Source organism: Hemitrygon akajei, chromosome 1, assembly GCF_048418815.1.
Source record: "Hemitrygon akajei chromosome 1, sHemAka1.3, whole genome shotgun sequence".
Lineage (NCBI taxonomy): Eukaryota > Metazoa > Chordata > Chondrichthyes > Myliobatiformes > Dasyatidae > Hemitrygon > Hemitrygon akajei.
Window position 1 is genome coordinate 176,692,973 of NC_133124.1, and position 18,261 is coordinate 176,711,233.

The 18,261-nt window shown below is 52.3% G+C and overlaps 1 protein-coding gene across 2 annotated transcripts; it reads left to right on the forward strand.

The window, feature by feature from the left end:
- Positions 1-1,350: 1,350 nt before the first annotated feature.
- LOC140732710 (high affinity cGMP-specific 3',5'-cyclic phosphodiesterase 9A-like) lies at positions 1,351-16,142 on the forward strand. 2 transcript variants are annotated; one of them, XM_073055385.1, is made up of 12 exons: positions 1,351-2,015; positions 2,838-2,908; positions 5,569-5,650; positions 6,306-6,380; positions 7,883-7,969; positions 8,709-8,813; positions 9,109-9,191; positions 9,954-10,110; positions 11,688-11,801; positions 12,877-12,981; positions 14,219-14,347; positions 15,913-16,142. In XM_073055385.1, the coding sequence occupies exons 2-12, from the start codon at positions 2,898-2,900 to the stop codon at positions 16,045-16,047; spliced, it is 1,083 nt and encodes a 360-aa protein (XP_072911486.1). In that variant the 5' UTR covers positions 1,351-2,015; positions 2,838-2,897; the 3' UTR covers positions 16,048-16,142. The 2 variants fall into 2 exon arrangements, with proteins under 2 accessions (XP_072911486.1, XP_072911494.1); XM_073055393.1 differs by lacking the exon at positions 12,877-12,981.
- Positions 16,143-18,261: the final 2,119 nt, after the last annotated feature.

Here is an 18,261-nt window from a genome sequence, read left to right on the forward strand (position 1 = left end):
GGAGCAGCAGAGGGAGAGGAGAGGGAGATCGTTGAGCCGAATGACCCTGACACAGAAGCAGAGGAAGTGGTGATTTGGCCCCATGACCCAATGAACACTCGCCAGAGGTCCAAAAGCAGTTCTAGGGGCTCTGCCCTATCCATGCACCCACCTCCCCAGGACTGAACCCTAGAACACTTGCCCCATGTGTGATGAGGCAAACCAGCACAGAGTTGACTGTCGTGACAGCCTCTTCCCTCCTCCTCTCCCCTGCTCCTCTCCCCTCTTTTCCTACCTCTCCTCCATTCTTCCCCTTTCCCTCCTCTCTCTTCCTTACTCTCTCCCCTCATTCCCCTCTCCTCTTCCTCCCCTCCCCATCCTCACCTCTCCCTCTCCCCCATCTTCTTCTGTTCCGCACTTCCCCTCTCCCCCTCCCTCTATTCCAGGTGATCTTCAGCCGCTTATCCAGTCTGTCCGACGTCCGGGATCTCTTGTGTGCCGCTGCTGGGCTTCTCAGGTCAGTCGGGCCGCTTGGCGCAGCGACTAACTCCCCGCTCCTCAGTCAGAGGGTGGCACGTTCGAATCCGTACGTCTTAGCACCGAGGTCCGTGCTGGGGGAGGAGTAGTGAGGGGGGAGCGCTACGGGAGGCGGGGTGTGGAGGGAGCACTGTGGGACTGACCGCTAAGAGGGAGTACTGTGGGAGGGAGTTTTATGGAAAGCTGAGGCGGAGTCTGCCTCTGGTTCTCAGATCTTCTCCTCCTATCCAGAGGGGGCACGCTGTCCTTGTTTGACCACAAGGGGTCGCCGGTGACCATTGATCCTGAGATGCCAGCCAATCCCAAGAGGTAGGGTTCGACGGTCAAGGGGATCGGGATGTTTGGGAATATCCTTGGAATGAGGAGATGACTGAGTGAACAATGGACAGGTTTCGTCGAGATTCAATCCCAGAGGCCTGGGTTCGATCCGGCCCCTCACGCAACGTTCCCTCCCTCCTCACTATCTGTATGGAGTTTGTCAGTGGACTGTGGCTGGAGATTCATTTTGGGGAGAGTGTCTGTGGGTTTTGGGAGGGCATTCAGTGGGTGAGGGGGGAGTTGGTGATGGGGAGTGGGGAGCGTCTGTGGGAGGAGATTCAGTCGGTGGGGGGACTGTTCAGCAAAGTGACGGATATTAATTATGAAATATTTGTTTTATAGTTCTCCATATAAGGTTGTTGTTACATCATCAGGGCCCTCAGGTAAACAATTTTTAAATGTTAAATTCTTCCCTGCATCAGGCCCTCACTGGCCCAGACCAGCGTTTTGCCCATCACTCTATCCCTGTCGCTTCTCGGGCCGTAGTCCTGGTTCAGACATCTGCACCGACGGACAAGACAGCTCACGAACATCTCTACTTCCTCCGGAGGTTTGAGAAATTCAACATGCCACTGTTGACCTTGACGATTTTTATCAATGCGCAAAGGAAAGCTTCCTGCCCCGGTGCATCAGGGCTCGATACGGCAACTGCTCTGCCCGTGACCGCAAGGAACTACAGAGAGTTGGACACAGCTGAGCACATCGCAGGCACCAACTTCCCTTCCAAGGACTCTGTTTACATTTCCCTCTGCCTTGGTGAAGCAGCCAGCGTGATCAATGACCCATCCATCCCCAGACATTCTGTCTCCTCCCCTCTCCCATCGGGCAGAAGATACAAAAGCCTGAAAGCATGTACCACCGGGCTCAAAGACAACTTCTACCTCACTGTCATAAGATTATTGAACAGTCCCCTAGTGCAATAAGATGGACACTTGACCTCACAATCTACCTTGTACCTTGCCGTCTGCCTGACTGCGCTTCCTGGGCAATTGTAACTGTTACTGTTTTACCCTTGCACTATGTCGATGCACTGATGTGAGGAAACGATCTGTGCGGACAGAATGTAACATCACTGTACCTCGGCACTTGTGACAATAACAAGCTGATTTATTGATTTCACTCACAGACAGAGAGGTCCTCCTACAGAAATTCTGCACTGATGTCACCGTCCAGCTCTCCAGGTACTGGATTGAGAACAGCGGAAAGCGGGAACGTGATTACCGGCGCTCTCTGTCCCCTTCATCGCTGACGGTCCCCGTTGCCTCTGGTGGCCAGGCCCACAAGACCACAAGACAGAGAATTCTGCTCCGCTATCCCATCATGGCTGATTTATTTTCCCTCTCAACTCCATGGACATCAGGAGACTGGAGAGACCAGATAGTCTGAGACTGTTTACCCTGGAGCAGTGGAAGCTGAGGGGGTGACCTAGCAGAGGTCTATAGGATTTGTGGGAAACATGTGGGGGAGACAGTTTTACCTTGTTAATGGATCCCCAAACATGATAAAATGGACTCCTGACCTCACAATCTACCTCGTTGTAGCCCTTGTCTTCCTGCACTGCACTTTCTCCGTGACTGTAACACTTTATTCTGCATTTTGTTATTGTTTTTCATTTTTAATGTTTTTTTCATGTATGGGTATCAAAACCAAGGGGGCAGAGGGTGGAAGGGTAAAATCCATCTGAGGGGTAATTACTTTCACACAGGACATTAAAATTATTCTTACACAGAGAGGGGTTGGTTATCTGCAACGGGCTGTCAGAGAACATCTTCTGTTCCGTGTGTTCTCCCTGAACCTCCCCTCATCCCTCACCACATCTTCAGGCCATGTAGGTCTTTGACTCAAAATGACATCTTTCACCATGCATATCAATGTTTTGTTGTTACATGTGACAAATAAAGCCAATCTTTAATCTTAATCTTTTTGCACTCTCCCCCTTGATTTCTCGGAAAATTCCCTATATCCCCCCTCTCCTCACTGTCTCCCTCCCTCCCCCTCTGCAGGTACCTGAAGGTGGACGAAATCGAGAGCGAGATTCGGAATAAGCTGGCTGTCTTGGAGAGATGGGTGGAGGGTGAGTGATGTTTGTCCACCCCTGCACATCCGACCATGGTCTCCATCCCCCTCCTCAGTGACTGGGAGAGGGGGGAACGTGGCATTTCCACAGTAATGTCATGCAGCTACCCCCTCCTCCCTCATCCTGCCCCTCCCTACTTAGCCTCTTCCCCTTCGTTCTGCCTCCCTACCTCGTTCGTGTCCCTGTCCTTCTTTGAGAGACGCTCGAGCTCTCTCAACCTTTCCTCATAAGACATGCTCTCTAATCCAGGCAACATCCTGATAAATCCCCTCTGCACCCTCTCTGAAGTTTCCACATTCTTCCTATAAAGGAGTGACCAGAACTGAACACAGTTCTCCATGTGGGGTCTAACCAGAGTTTTATCGAGCAGCAATATCACCCTGCAGCTCTTGAACTCAACTCAATCCCCCCACTGATGAAGGCCAACACACCAAAAGCCTTCTTAAAAACCACTCAGATGTTCCTATTAAATCTCGCCCGTTTCACCCCAAACATCTGGTCCAGTGGTTCCAAACCTGGGGTCCATGGAACCTCAGCTAAGGGTAGGGGTACATAGCATAAAAAAGGTAGGAAACCGCAGCTGTAGTTCTAGGTTCTCTAACCCTGACGAAGAGATTCATCGTAATTACACACCTCATGATTTTCTACACCTCTATAATTTCACCCTTCTGTCTCCTACGCTCAAAGGAATGAATTCCTAATCTGCCCAGCCTGTTCCTATCACTCAAGGCCTTGAGTCCCAGCAATATTCCCATAGACGTCTGCCTTCTTTCTAGCTTAACGGTAGTTTTTCTATAACGGGATGACCAAAACGGTACACAATATTCAAAGCGGAGCCTCAACAACGTTTGGTGCATCTGTAACATTACGTCCGACTCCAGTACTCAGTGCCCTAACTGATGAAGGCCGGTGTTTAGAAGGACGATGGGTGAACTCACTGAACCTTCTCAGATCCTGAGGGGACAGGGAACGGGAGATAGTTTCCCCAGTGGGAATGTCTCTCGATTGAGGGGACAGAGTTATCAGAACTGGGGCGGGGGGGAATCATTTAATACTGTGATGGGTAGGGGCCAGCACATGTCATCAGAAACAGGCATGACAGTGCCTCTGTTTTGTGGAATTTATTGCCATGCTTGATGGTGAACACCAAGTCATTGGGTATATTTAAAACAGAGTTTGATATCTCAACGAGGGTCTCAATATCTCTGAAAACCAACGTTCTTTAAACCTGTTATCCTTGCCTTTTATTGTTACAGTCACATACAAGCTTTGTACTCACAAAAATTGAAGTCCTCTCCCTTACCAAGTACACCTTTCCCAGAAATTAACCTGCCCCAATCTATACATGCCAGATCCTTTCTGATACCATCTCCAATTTAGAATCTCAAACCTACCCTTTTCCATAAATATCTTGAAACCAATGGCAGTGTGATCACTAGTTGCAAAGTGGTCCCCTACACAAACTTCTGTCACCTACCCTGTTGCATTCCCTAATCGGAGATCTATTATTGCACTCTCTTTTGTTGGGATTTAAGGAAACGTTCTTGACTAACTCTTTCCCATCCAGCCCTTTGCACAGTCTGGGAGCCCCAGTCAATAGATGGAGAATACAGGTGAGAGGCAATGCCGAGGCAAGGTAATGGGTCCTACACAGATTACAGAGGAGGAGCTGTTTGCTGTCTGAAGCAAATTGTGGTGGATAAATCTACAGAACCTTGTGTTTTTTGCAACAGTCTGCGATCTCACTACAAATTTGCTCTTCTAAATCCCAGGGATTATTGAGTGGTCGGTGGCGGAGGCAGATACACTAGTGAAATTTAAGAGACTACTAGATAGGGATATGGAGGAATTTAAGGTGGCGTTATATGGGACGCAGGGTTTAAGGGTCGACACAACATTGTGGGCCGAAGGGCCTGTACTGCGCTGTACTATTCTATATTCTATATAATCCCATTAACGTGGTCATAACTTTCTTATTCCTCAGTTCTACCCATAAAGTCTCAGTGGACGAACATTCCAGTCTGTTCTGACTGATCACTACCGTGGCATTTTCCCTGACCAGTAATGCCACCCCAGCCCTTTCATCACCCCCCCCCCCGGTCAATCTGACTCGTCTAAAACAATGGAACCCCGAAATACTGAGCTGCCAGCCCTGCCTCCCCCACAACCAAATCTCAAAGATGGCTAAAATGTCATAATTCCCCGTGCTGACCCGTGCCTTAAGCTCGGCCGCCTTTCCTACAACACTCCTTGCACTGAAACACGTGCAGCTCAGAACACCAGTCCCACCACGCTCAACCTTTTGATTCGTGACTTTGTAACATCTTTCTTCACAACATTTGCGATTAGTAATTTCGTGATTAGTAGGGGTGTTAAAGGTTACGGGGAGAAGGCGAGAGAACGGGGTTGAGAGGGATAGTAAATCAGCTGTGACCGAATGGCGGATCGGGTCAGCCCACACACCGACGCTCCCGTCCGAGAACACCCTGGAAATGTGGGGCGAGGTCGTCAGTGTTGGACAGAGGGAAGGGGACACACGGAGGGAGGGACTGAGGCTCAGGGTGAGTGGACCCTAGTCGTCGAGTAGCATTGTGAAGGGTCGTGGGATTGGGGTGAGGAATGAATGTTGAAAGCTGATCTGTCTCTCTCTCCCTCAGATCCCTCTGGATTTGTGACTCCCTGTGTCCCCCTGCCAGCAGGAGGCTCACCCCTCGCTGTGACGTTCCCTCACATCCCAAGGTAAGAACCCCCTCTCCCAATGTCTTCAGTCACTCCTCCTAGTCTCTGTGACCTTCTCCAGCACCTAGAACCCTCCTTGTCTATGTAAACTCCTTCTACCCCTCCACCCCTCCTCATCTCTATACCCCTTCCAGCCCCCGCACACCTCCCAGTCTTTGTTACCCCTCCAGCTCCTATACCCCTCTCTGTTTCTGTGAACTGCTCTTCCTGCCAGCCCGCCCCTCACTGAGTGGGGAGCGCAACACTGTGGGGGGGGGGCTGTGAGGAGGGAGCGTGGGCTGTGGGAGGGGTGGTTAGGAGGGTGCAACGCGCTGCAGGAGGGGCACTGAGGAGGAAAGCTCACACTTTCTCCAGACGAGACGTTAATCCAAGGCCCGGTCTGTGCATGTTAAAGTCGCACAGTCACAAATGGGGAGTCTGGGATGGGTGGGGGAGTGTTTCTCTCTGGGGTCCCAGAATGCTGTTTATGAGATCTTACTGAGCGGTGTTTCCGTCTGCATAGACATAGGTATGTGCTTCTGTGAAGAGGCGCCAGGCCAGGGGTGGGGTGTGTGGTTTGTCGGGGCGGAGGTTTAAGACACGCATGTGGCTTTGACGTGGAGATGTTGCCCTCATACACTGACCTCCTGTTCCTCCTTGTGCCTCTCCCTCCCAGTACACCCTCTCTCCAGAGACCATCGAGGCACTGAAGAAGCCAACCTTCGACATCTGGCAGTGGGCTCCCAACGAGGTCGGCATCGGGAATTTCAGAGGGGAGCTTCTGAGCACAGCAAGAGTCCATCACCGGGCCATGAGGTGCAGTTCCTCATCGAGTCCCACTCCATGGGGGATTCCCTGTTTGAACACAATGTTATTGTACTTGGCCAACTCTGCTTGGAATTTTTATTGGCTTGTTATTGTCACGTGCACTGAGATACAGTGAAAAGCTCGTGTTGCATACTGTTCATACAGATCAGATCACTACACAGTGCATTGAGCTGGATCGAGGCAAAACAATAACAACACAGAATAAAGTGTAGAAGCTACCAAACGAGTGCAGTGCAGGAATACGATAAAGTGCAAGATCATAACGAGGGAGATTGTGAGCTCAAAAATCCACCTTATCACATAAAAGGTCCATTCTAGAGTCTGAAAATCATAAGATAGAAATTGTCCTTGAGCTTGGTGGTGTATGCTTTCAGGGTTTTGTACCATCTGTCCGATGAAAGAGGAAATGTCCAGGATGGGTGTGGTCTTTGATTAGTCTGTCACCTCTCCCTGTCCCAATCTATGAAATGTACACAACCTGTCACCTCTCTTCCCCAGTCTCTCAAATGTACACAACCTGTCACCTCTCCCTGTCCCAATCTATGAAATGTACACAACCTGTCACCTCTCTTCCCCAGTCTCTCAAATGTACACAACCTGTCACCTCTCCCTGTCCCAATCTATGAAATGTACACAACCTGTCACCTCTCTTCCCCAGTCTCTCAAATGTACACAACCTGTCACCTCTCTTCCCCAGTCTCTCAACACAACCCATGTCACTACCCCCCCAGTCCGTCAAATGCACACAACCTCTCTCCCCAGTCACTCAATCCTGTCTTTCTCTCACCCATCTCCCCAATCACTGGTTTTCATAAGTTTCTCTCTACCTCCTTCTCTTTCTCTTTTTTAATTCTGTTGTGCTCTCTATCTCCCTCCCCTCCCCAATTCCCTCACTCACTGCAGCTCTCTCTCCCTTCCCTCCCACCTTCTCTACATCTATTGCTTCATTCACTTGCTCACTTTCTCCCAAATATTCATCACTCTCTCTTTACTTCCTGTCTGACTCTTTCTTCTCATTTCAATTTCTTAAATCTCTCTCCATTCTCTCATTCCCTGCATCTCATTATCTACAATTTCTCAGCTTTGCTGCATTCTCTCTTTCTGTCTGTCAGTCTCTCTCTCTCTCTCTCTCTCTCTCTCTCTCTCTCTCTCTCTCTCTCTCTCTCTCTCTCTCTCACTCTCTCTCTCTCTCTCTCTCTCTCTCTCTCTCTCTCTCTCTCTCGTTTTCATCCTCAGATCTGCTCTCACACCATTCCTCCCCACCCCCTTTCAAGCAGAGAGACCCAGACCACAACAGCTTCCCCCAGGAAATGTCGGCTCCAGCCCCAGTGGGTTATGTTGGGGATGAGGAGGACTGGGGAGAAGGGGGAAGATTGGGGGTGGGATGGGGGTCTGGATCTGGATGTGTTTCTGCTCTCCCCACAGATGCTGAGTTGTATCGAGTACATGTTCCACAGTCTGGGCCTGGTCAACCAGTTTAACATCAATGCCATCACTCTGAAGCGATGGCTGGTAGGTATCCTCTCCTCATCCACCTCTCCCAGGAACCGTACATCCACAAGTTCCCCATCCCAAACCCTTCCTGTCTACCTGGCTAATGCCCCTCCCTCTGTCTGCTAACACCTCCCTCATCTCACTCCTCATCTTTCTCCTGAATCATCTCTCTCTCCCTCTCTCCTTTTCCCATCCATCTCTCTGTGAAAGAGTTGGGGGAGTGGGGCAGGGCTTTTGAATATTATATATTTCTGTATTCTTTTCTGATCTCTCTTAATTTTTCACTCTAATGCCTATCCCTCTATTTTCTCTCCTTCTTCTTTCCTACCTCTTCATCTGCATCCTTCCCCTTACCCTTCCAGACGTACAGAGATGGGATGGCGATGCGTGCCGGAGGGGGTCACAGAGATGGGAAGGGGTGCAGAGGCCGGTGGGGGTGACAGAGATGGAGGGGCTAATGGGGTTGAAGGGGGTTTCAGGGACAGGAGATGGGGAGGGCTTAATTGTTTCTGTTCAATGAGGTTGAACCCAGTGATGGAGCAGAGGGATCCTCCCCTCATCCCACCCCAAACCGCTCCCATCCCGATCCCACTGGGGGCTCGTTGATGTTGGACAAAGGAAGGGTAGTTAGGGGCCAAGGAGGGGAGGGTACACAGCCCCTGATGGAGGGATTGGACAAGTATGAGGCCGGAGCACCAGCAGGAACCTGATGGACCGAAGGGTCTGTAACTGTCTGCACCCTCTCTCTGTGCCACAGCTGAGTGTCCAGGAGAACTACAGGGAGAATCCGTTCCACAACTTCCGCCACTCCTTCTGCATCACCCAGACGATGCATGGCATGATCCAACTGTGTGAGCTGCAGGTGGGTGTATGGGAGCACGTTCCGACCATCCCGTCCATACAAGCCCTCTGTAACGATCACTTCAGTCAAGTTCACTCCTGCGGAGTAGCACTCCTTCCCCACCGCACGCTCCTCATTGCCCCTTCCTCCTCACCACCCCTCCACCACACTCCCTCCTCACACTCCCCCCTGATTTGGAGGTGTTGGAGAGATGTTGGGGGCAGAGAGCCCCAGTTGGGTGACGTGTTGTGGTGGGAAAGGGGGAGGTGTGAGCCCAGACGTACACTGACCCCGTCCTTCTCCCTCGTCATCTCAGGCCCGGCTGAAACCCATCGACATCTTGATCCTGATGACCTCCACTGTCTGCCACGACCTGGATCACCCCGGGCTCAACAACACGTGAGTCTGAGTGCCCAGCCCCAGGGGTCACTCCGAGCTGGTAATCCCACTCCAACGCCGGCCTTGATCTCGATTCCTCCCCATCTCCCAACAACAGCTCCAGTGAGTACACCAAATGCTCCTCAAACATCAACCTTTTCATTCTCGGAATCATTCTCATAAACCTCCTCTGGAACCTCTCCAGTGGCAGCTTATCCTTCCGTAGCTAAAGGGCACAAAACTGCTCACAGTGCTCCAAGTGCGGTCTGGCCAATGTTTTATAAAACCTCAGCATTACCTCATTGCTTTTATAGTCTAGTTCGCTGAAAATGAATGCTAATATTCCGATTGCCTTCCTTACTTCCGACTCCACCTGCAAGTTAACCTTCACAGAACCCTCACAAGGATTCCCAAGTCCCTTTGCACCTCCAATTGCTGAATTCGCTCCCAATTTCAAAATTTGTCTACGCCTTTATTTCTTCTACCAGAATATACGGCTGTGCACAATGCTACACTCTTCCATCTGGCATTTCTTTGCCCATTCTCCTAATCTGTCTAAGTCCTTCTGCAGACACCCTGCTTCCTCAACAATACGTGCTCCTCCACCTATCTTCGTACAGTCTGCAAACGTGGCCACAAAGCCAACAATTCCATCATCCCAATAATTGACACTTAACGTGATGCCGAGCTCACTGCGGAGGAGAGATGCCGCTGATGACTGTCCCCACTCTCAGTCTAAGGGTTGGACTCTTGACCCCCCCACCCCACACCACCCCCAAATAGATACCAGGTCAATGCTCAGACCGATCTGGCACGTCGCTACGGCAACCACTCCCCGCTGGAACAGCACCACTGCACCGTGGCCTTCCAGATACTCTCAGAGCCCAACTGTGACATCTTCGCTGGGACAGAGTCGGGAGTCTCGGAGGAGATCCGGAAGGTGAGACGTTCTGCAGGGGTTGGTGGGGTAAGGGAGGAGAGGTGGTGACACCGACAAAGGGAAATGCAGGAGGGGGCCGCAGGAAGTGGGAAAAAGCTCTCTTCGAAGATTACGGGGTGGGAAGCTCTCAGGAGGGGGATGGGAGGGGGTGAGGACGATCCAACATCTTCCAGATTTCCACAAACATCGCAGGGAGTGACTGATCCTTCAAAGATACTGAAATAGTCCAAACACTGAAAACCAACAGGCCGTAGACAAGGAAGAACCAGACAAGGCTTGCTACAAAAATTGGTCTGACAAGGTAGCAATGGCACAGGAGATGGGACATTATGTTACAGCTGTAGAAGTCATTGGGGAGACCACACTTGGAGTTTTGAGTGCATTTCTGGTCGTCCAGCTATAGGAAGGATATCATGAAGCTGGAGAAGGTGGAGGAAAGTTCTGCTCGAGAACATCTTCCTGACAACACGGTGACCAACACTGTACCCAACACTCTAAAGGTGGTCTCACCAAACTCAGAAACAGAAACAGAGTTATTGTCACTGAAATAAGTCAAGAAATTTATTTTCTGTATACACAATGCAGAAAATGTCTATAAATAACAAATAAAGAATGCAAATGAGGTCGTGTTTATAGACTGATGGCAGAGGGGATGACGATGTTTCTGAATTGAAAAGTGTGGGACTTCAGGTACCTGTACTTGCTCTCTGATAGCAGAAATGGGAAGATGGCATGTCCTGGCTGGCGAGGGTCCTCAATGATGGATGTGTCTTCTTGAGGCATTGCATTATGAAGATCTGCGTGATGGTGGGGAGGGTTATGTCGGTGACAGTGGGGGGGGTTGTGTCGGTGACAGTGGGGGGGGTTGTGTCTGTGATGGTGGGGAGGGTTGTGTCAGTGACAGTGGGGAGGGTTGTGTCAGTGATGGGGGAGGGTTGTGTCGCTGTTGGGGGGGGGGTTTGTGTCCGTGACGGTGGGGAGGGTCGTGTCGGTGACGGTGGGGGGGAGGGTTGTGTCCGTGATGGTGGGGAGGGTTGTGTCCGTGATGGAGGGGAGGGTCGTGTCGGTGACGGAGGGGAGGGTCGTGTCGGTGACAGTGGGGAGGGTTGTGTCAGTGACGGTGGGGGGGGTTGTGTCAGTGATGGTGGGTGAGGGGGGGGGTCGTGTCAGTGACGGTGGGGAGGGTTGTGTCAGTGATGGTGGGTGAGGGGGGGTCGTGTCAGTGATGGTGGGGGGGGTCGTGTCAGTGACGGTGTTGGGGGGGGGTCGTGTCAGTGACAGTGGGGGGGTTGTGTCCGTGATGGAGGGGAGGGTCGTGTCAGTGATGGTGGGGGGGAGGGTCGTGTCAGTGATGGTGGGGAGGGTTGTGTCGCTGACGTTGGGGGGAGGGTCGTGTCAGTGATGGATCTGACCGAGTCTACGACCCTCTGCAGCCTCTTGTGATCCATGTGTTGGAGCCTCCACACCGGGTGGCAATGCAACCAGTCCGAATGCTCTGTTACAGGGAGAGTTGGTGGGTGGGGGTGAGCCACGTGTTTGTATACGGGAGGGGCTCTGACCTTCTCCCTTCCCCCCAGGGGATGACGGAGCTGATCTTGGCCACAGACATGGCGAGGCACGGGGACATCATGGATGCGTTTGCACAATGCCTCGACGTGTTCGACGACCAGAACCAGGAACACGTCCGACTGGTCAGTACTGAGACCCCAGGGCACTCTGGACAGCTGAAGGCAGAGAGGAGGGGGCACAAAGACAGCGAGGGGTGTAGGGGTCAGAGAGGTTAATAAAGATGGGATGGGTAGAGGAACTGGAGGGTGGAAGGAGTGGCAGAGATGGAAAGGTGTGTAGGGGTTAGAGGGCTCACAGAGACGGGGAGTGTGTTGGAACTGGAAGGAATCACAGAGACAGGGAGGGGTGTAAGGGAGGGAGTGGACCACAGAGACGGGGAGGGGTGTAAGGGAGGGAGTGGGCCACAGAGACGGGGAGGGGTGTAAGGGAGGGAATGGGCCACAGAGACAGGGAGGGGTGTAAGGGAGGGAGTGGGCCACAGAGACGGGGTGGGGTGTAAGGGAGGGAATGGGCCACAGAGACAGGGAGGGGTGTAAGGGAGGGAGTGGGCCACAGAGACAGGGAGGGGTGTAAGGGAGGGAGTGAGCCACAGAGACGGGGAGGGGTGTAAGGGAGGGAGTGAGCCACAGAGACGGGGAGGTGTGTAGAATCCAGCGGCAGGGAGGGAGGTGACATGGAGACAGAGAATGTAGGGGCCATAGGCGGTGATAGAGATGGGGATACACACTCAATGTTCTTGTTAATTGGAATTGGTTTATTATTGCCACATACAGTGAAACGCACACTGTTCATACAGATCAGATCATTACACAGTGCATTCAGCTGGAATAAGGTCAGACAATAACCGAATGCAGAATAGAGTGTAACAGCTACAAGGAGAGTGCCGTGCAGGTAGACAATGAGGTGCACGGCCTTGACCTGGATTGTGAGGTCGAGTCCATTCATCGTACGAGAGGTCTACTCAAGAGTCTGATAACTGGAAGGGTGGAATCTGTTCGAGCCTGGTGGGACGTGTCTTCCGAGGAAGCTTTACCTTCCCCAGGGGTGTGGCGGGAAGGTTTGACGATGAGGGACTGCCTGGGGCCAGGCATCACTGTGTTAACAAGTTGGGTAGAGGGGTGGGAATGGGCTACCCGCGACTTGTCGACTTCCTCCTTCTCCGCAGCTCACTAACACCCTCGTCCTCCCTGTCGACAGCTGGAACAAGTACTGATCAAATGCTGTGACACCTCCAACGAGGTGCGTCCCACCCAGGTCTCTGAGCCCTGGCTCGACTGTTTGTTACAGGAGTACTTCATGCAGGTGGGTGGTAGCGGGAAGGAGTGAGGCAGGAGCACCTCACTGTGAGGAGGGAGTGTCGCACTCAGTAAGGGGCAGTGGGGAGGAGAGTGTCGTGGGAGGGCATAGGGATCGGAGAGTTGTGGTCAGGAGGAAGCATCAGAAGAGTGGTGGTGAGGAGGGAGCGTTATGGGAGGGTAATGAGGAGGGAGTGCAGTGGGAGGGGAATGAGGAGGGAGCATTATGGGAGGGTAATGAGGAGGGAGTGCAGTGGGAGGGGAATGAGGAGGGAGCGTTATGGGAGGGTAATGAGGAGGGAGTGCAGTGGGAGGGGAATGAGGAGGGGGCGCTGTGTGAGGGGCAGTGAGGAGGGTGCATGGTGGGAGGGGCAACGAGGAGGCAGCACTGTGGGAGAGGCAGTGAGCGAGAACTGCTCTGGGCAGATGCAGTGAGAGAGATCAATGTGAGGGGGCAATGAGGGAGGACCAATGAGGAGGGAGCTCTGTGAGGGGGCAATGAGGGAGGGGCAGTAAAGAGGGAGTTCTGTGAGGGGGCAATGAGGGAGGGGCAGTGAGGAAGGAGTTCTGTGTGGGAGAAATGAGGAGATAATGCTGTGGGAGGAGTGGTGAGGAGGGAGTGCTGTGGGAGGAACGGTGAGGAGGGAGTGTTGTGGGAGGGGCGGTGAGGAGGGAGTGCTGTGGGAGGAGTGGTGAGGAGGGAGCGCTGTGGGAGGAGCGGTGAGGAGGGAGCACTGTGGTAGGAGCGGTGAGGAGGGAGTGTTGTGGGAGGAGTGGTGAGGAGGGAGTGCTGTGGGAGGAGCGGTGAGGAGGGAGTGTTGTGGGAGGAGCGGTGAGGAGGGAGTGCTGTGGGAGGAGTGGTGAGGAGGGAGTGCTGTGGGAGGAGTGGTGAGGAGGGAGTGCTGTGGGAGGAGCGGTGAGGAGGGAGCGCTGTGGGAGGGCGGTGAGTAGGGGGTGCTAAGGTAGGAGCGGTGAGGAGGGAGTGTTGTGGGAGGAGTGGTGAGGAGGGAGTGCTGTGGGAGGGGCGGTGAGGAGGGAGCGCTGTGGGAGGAGCGGTGAGGAGGGAGTGTTGTGGGAGGAGCGGTGAGGAGGGAGTGTTGTGGGAGGAGTGGTGAGGAGGGAGTGCTGTGGGAGGGGCGGTGAGGAGGGAGTGCTGTGGGAGGAGTGGTGAGGAGTGAAGGGATGCCTCGCTGTCAGGGGAGGTTCGGTCTCTATCACTGCTGATGCAGTTGGACCTGTTCCAGGGAGACCGGGAGAAGTCGGAGGGTTTACCAGTGTCACCCTTCATGGACCAGGACCGGGTGTGGAAATCTCACACACACAGCGCATTCATCACTTCCACCCTCATGCCCATGTTCGAGTCCTTGACCAAGGTAACGGGGGTGAGAGTGGTGGGGGGGGGGGGGGGGAGAATTCACTAGGGGAGGGATAAAGTAATCTGGCTCATAATAAGTGGGGAGGGGGAAGGGAGCGGGTCTTTACCCTCTCTGCATCCCATCCCTGCCGCTCCTACCCTTCCCTCTTGAGGCTCAATCTCTTGACGATGTACTCAGTGGAGGGGACGGTTCTGCCATGGTGGAGTGGAGCTGGCTGAGGTTACAGTCCTCTGCTGCCTCTTGTGATCCACCATAACAGGTAGTGATGCAGCCAGTCAGAATGTTCTCCACCGTACATCTATTAAAAAAACTGTTGAGTCTTTGGTGAGATACCAAATCTCTTCAAAGTACAAACAGTGGCAATGCCTTCAAGATAAGAATATAGATCCCTCTGCCCCAACACCCCCGTGTCTCTGTGACACCCCTCGTCCCCACACCCCTCCCCATCTCCATGATCCCCTCTGGCCCCTACACCCCTCCCCGTCTCCATGATCCCCTCTGGCCCCTACACCCCTCCCCGTCTCCATGATTCCACCTGGCCCCTACATCCCTTCCCATCTCCATGATCCCCCTCTGGCCACTACGTCCCTTTCCATTTCCATGAACCACCACTCGCCCCCTACACCCCACCCCGTCTCCATGATTCCACCTGGCCCCTACACCCCTCCCCGTCTCCATGATTCCACCTGGCCCCTACACCCCTCCCCATCTCCATGATTCCACCTGGCCCCTACACCCCTCCCCATCTCCATGATTCCACCTGGCCCCTACACCCCTCCCCGTCTCCATGATTCCACCTGGCCCCTACACCCCTCCCCATCTCCATGATTCCACCTGGCCCCTACACCCCTCCCCGTCTCCATGATTCCACCTGGCCCCTACACCCCTCCCCGTCTCCATGATTCCACCTGGTCCCTACATCCCTTCCCATCTCCATGATTCCACCTGGTCCCTACACCCCTCCCCATCTCCATGATTCCACCTGGCCCCTACACCCCTCCCCGTCTCCATGATTCCACCTGGTCCCTACACCCCTCCCCATCTCCATGATTCCACCTGGCCTCTACACCACTCCCCGTCTCCATGATTCCACCTGGCCCCTACACCCCTCCCCGTCTCCATGATTCCACCTGGCCCCTACACCCCTCCCCGTCTCCATGATTCCACCTGGTCCCTACACCCCTCCCCATCTCCATGATTCCACCTGGCCTCTACACCACTCCCCGTCTCCATGATTCCACCTGGCCCCTACACCCCTCCCCGTCTCCATGATTCCACCTGGCCCCTACATCCCTTCCCATCTCCATGATCCCCCTCTGGCCACTACGTCCCTTCCCATTTCCATGAACCGCCACTCGCCCCCTACACCCCTCCCCGTCTCCATGAACTCCCTCTCGCCCCTACACCCCTGCCCATCTCCAAAACCCCGAGCTCTAATTCCTGGGAATATTATCAGGAGATACCTTGTGATTGTGATAGGATGACCGCGAATGCCAACAGAGGGGAACATGAGTCCGAATCTGCTCCCAGGATGTGACGGGACGTTGTCTCCTCTCTTCCAGCTCTTCCCCCAGCTGGAGGAGGTGATGCTGCAACCCCTCAGGCTGGCGAGGGATCGTTACCAGCAGCTCGGAGAGGGGGAGATGGCGAGACTGGAGGTGCCCTCGGAGCCCACCGTGGCATCAGTCTCCATCTGACGGGACAGTGGCATTTTCCTCTCTTGGGGGTGGGGGTGGGTTGGAGGTTTGGGTAAGGGGGATGGGATAGAGATGGGCAGAGCACTCACTCTCTCTCACACCCCCAGTCACTCACACTCCCAGGGCACAGCGTTGTACAGATTAACCCTTTCCAGATCCTTTTGAACATCAACACTAACCAATCTCCCACAATTTAACAAATACTTTGCTCTCTGTTCTGTGCTTTAATGGATGTCTCCAAACATCTCCACATTATAATCTCTCATCTGTGTTCTCACCCACTTTCAGCACGCCCTCTCCTCTCGAAGCTCTGAATATCCTCCCTTCCCCCTCCCTCCCCCAATGGCACTGGAGCGTAGTGTTGAGCACGAGGCTTTACAGTACCAGTGACCTGGGTTCAATTCCCAGAGCTGTCTCTGAGGAGTTTGCATGTTCTCCCCATGAACGTGTGGGTTTCCTCACACAGGCCAAAGCCCTACCAGGTAGGTGAATTGCTGGTTGTAAGTTGTCCTGTGATCAGTCGAGGGTTAAATCGGGGGTGCTGGGTGGAGTGGCTTTAAGGGGCAGAAGGGCCTATTCCGCGCTGTGTCTCAGTAAGTCAATAAAAACTCCCGATCTCAGCCAGTCTAATCAGTTCAGCGACCTGTCAGCAGTCCTTATCATGAATTACCGTAAATATCCTGAAAAACGTGCCCCAGATACTGAAAATATTGTGTGAACACACATAACCCAGTATAATAAATATCAGTGACAAGCCTCACTGGCTCCCGTATTGTTAATCAGCCTCAGATACGGGAAATGTTGCAAACCAGTCCCTCTGAAAACTGCAAACACTGAACCAGCCCCTCTGAATACCGTAAATATTGTGAACCAAAGTCCGAAGTTGCAGGTGAATTTATTAACGTGCTGTATGTTACCACAGAGCACCTTCAGATCCATTTCTTTGCAGGCATTTACGGAAAAAGAGAAATACCATAGAATTTAGGAAATGCTGTATGTGGAGACTGCAAACAACCAAGGTGCAAAACAAGACAAACTGTACAAATAAAAAATAATCCTGACTAAAGGAGTTGTAAAGAGTCCTTGAAAGTGAGTCTGTAGCTCATAGAATCAGCTGAGTGTGGAGGAGAGTGAAGTTATCCACGCTGGTTCAGGAGTTGATGGTTGCAGGGGATTAACTGTCCCTGAACTTGGTGTTGTGGGATCTAACCAGTCTCACTGTCAAAATATTATGGACCATCTGCACCAGCTACTGTGAAGATTGTGAACACAACACTATAAATATTGAGCACATGTGATACGAAATGTAAATATTGGAAGAGAAATGCCCTGAACTGTAAATATTGTGAGCAAGCTGCAGTGATAAAGGGTTTAAGATAGTGCTGGTGAAAACAGACAATTTGCTGGCTGCAAACAAAACTACTAAAGTGATAAAGGGTTTATGCAACTCAATGCATAAAAGCATGTAGACATAGACAAGAGGTTCAGATGTCACCCAGAATAAATCTCAGAATGGGAAAGAAATGTGATCTAAGTGATTTTGACAGATTGTTGGTGCCAGAAGGGGTGGTTTGAGTATCTCAGAAGCTGCTCATCTCCTCAGATTTACATGCACAACAGTCTCTGGAGTTTACAGAGAATGGTGCGAAAAGCAAAACAGAAAAATATCATCCAGCGAGTGGCATTTCTGTGGGTGAAATGAGAGAGGTCACAGGAGAATGGCCAGGCTGCTTCAAGCTGACGTGAAGGTGACAGTCACTCAGATAAACGTGTGTTGTAACAGTGGTGTGCAGAAGAGCATCCCTGAACACACAGCACCAGCAGACCACGAAAGGACACCCAGTCACCACTTCATTATGCAAAGGAGGAACCGAATAAAGTGGTCTCTGAGTGTTTATACCATAATTATGGTACTGGTGTCATACTAAATATCATAATGGTGAGCCAGCTTACCGAATACCATAAATATTGCGACCTCACTGCATGAAGTACCATAAAGACTGGGAAGAAACCTCACAAAATACTGTAAATGCTCTAAACACACAGTAATACACCACGAATATTGCAACGAGCCACACCGTGTCCTCTCACACTGAATTCTGCAAATATTGTGGACACAGAGCACTGTTGGTCGTAAATATCATAACTGAAGAGCAGTAAATAGCGGAAACACTGAAGATGTCACACCAAACGCTATAAATATAATAAACCGGG

Coding starts and splice junctions, on each gene's coding strand:
- LOC140732710 (XM_073055385.1), top strand. Junction 5,651..6,305: donor ACGTTCCCTCACATCCCAAG/GTAAGAACCCCC, acceptor TCTCCCTCCCAG/TACACCCTCTCTCCAGAGAC. Junction 7,970..8,708: donor TCACTCTGAAGCGATGGCTG/GTAGGTATCCTC, acceptor TCTGTGCCACAG/CTGAGTGTCCAGGAGAACTA.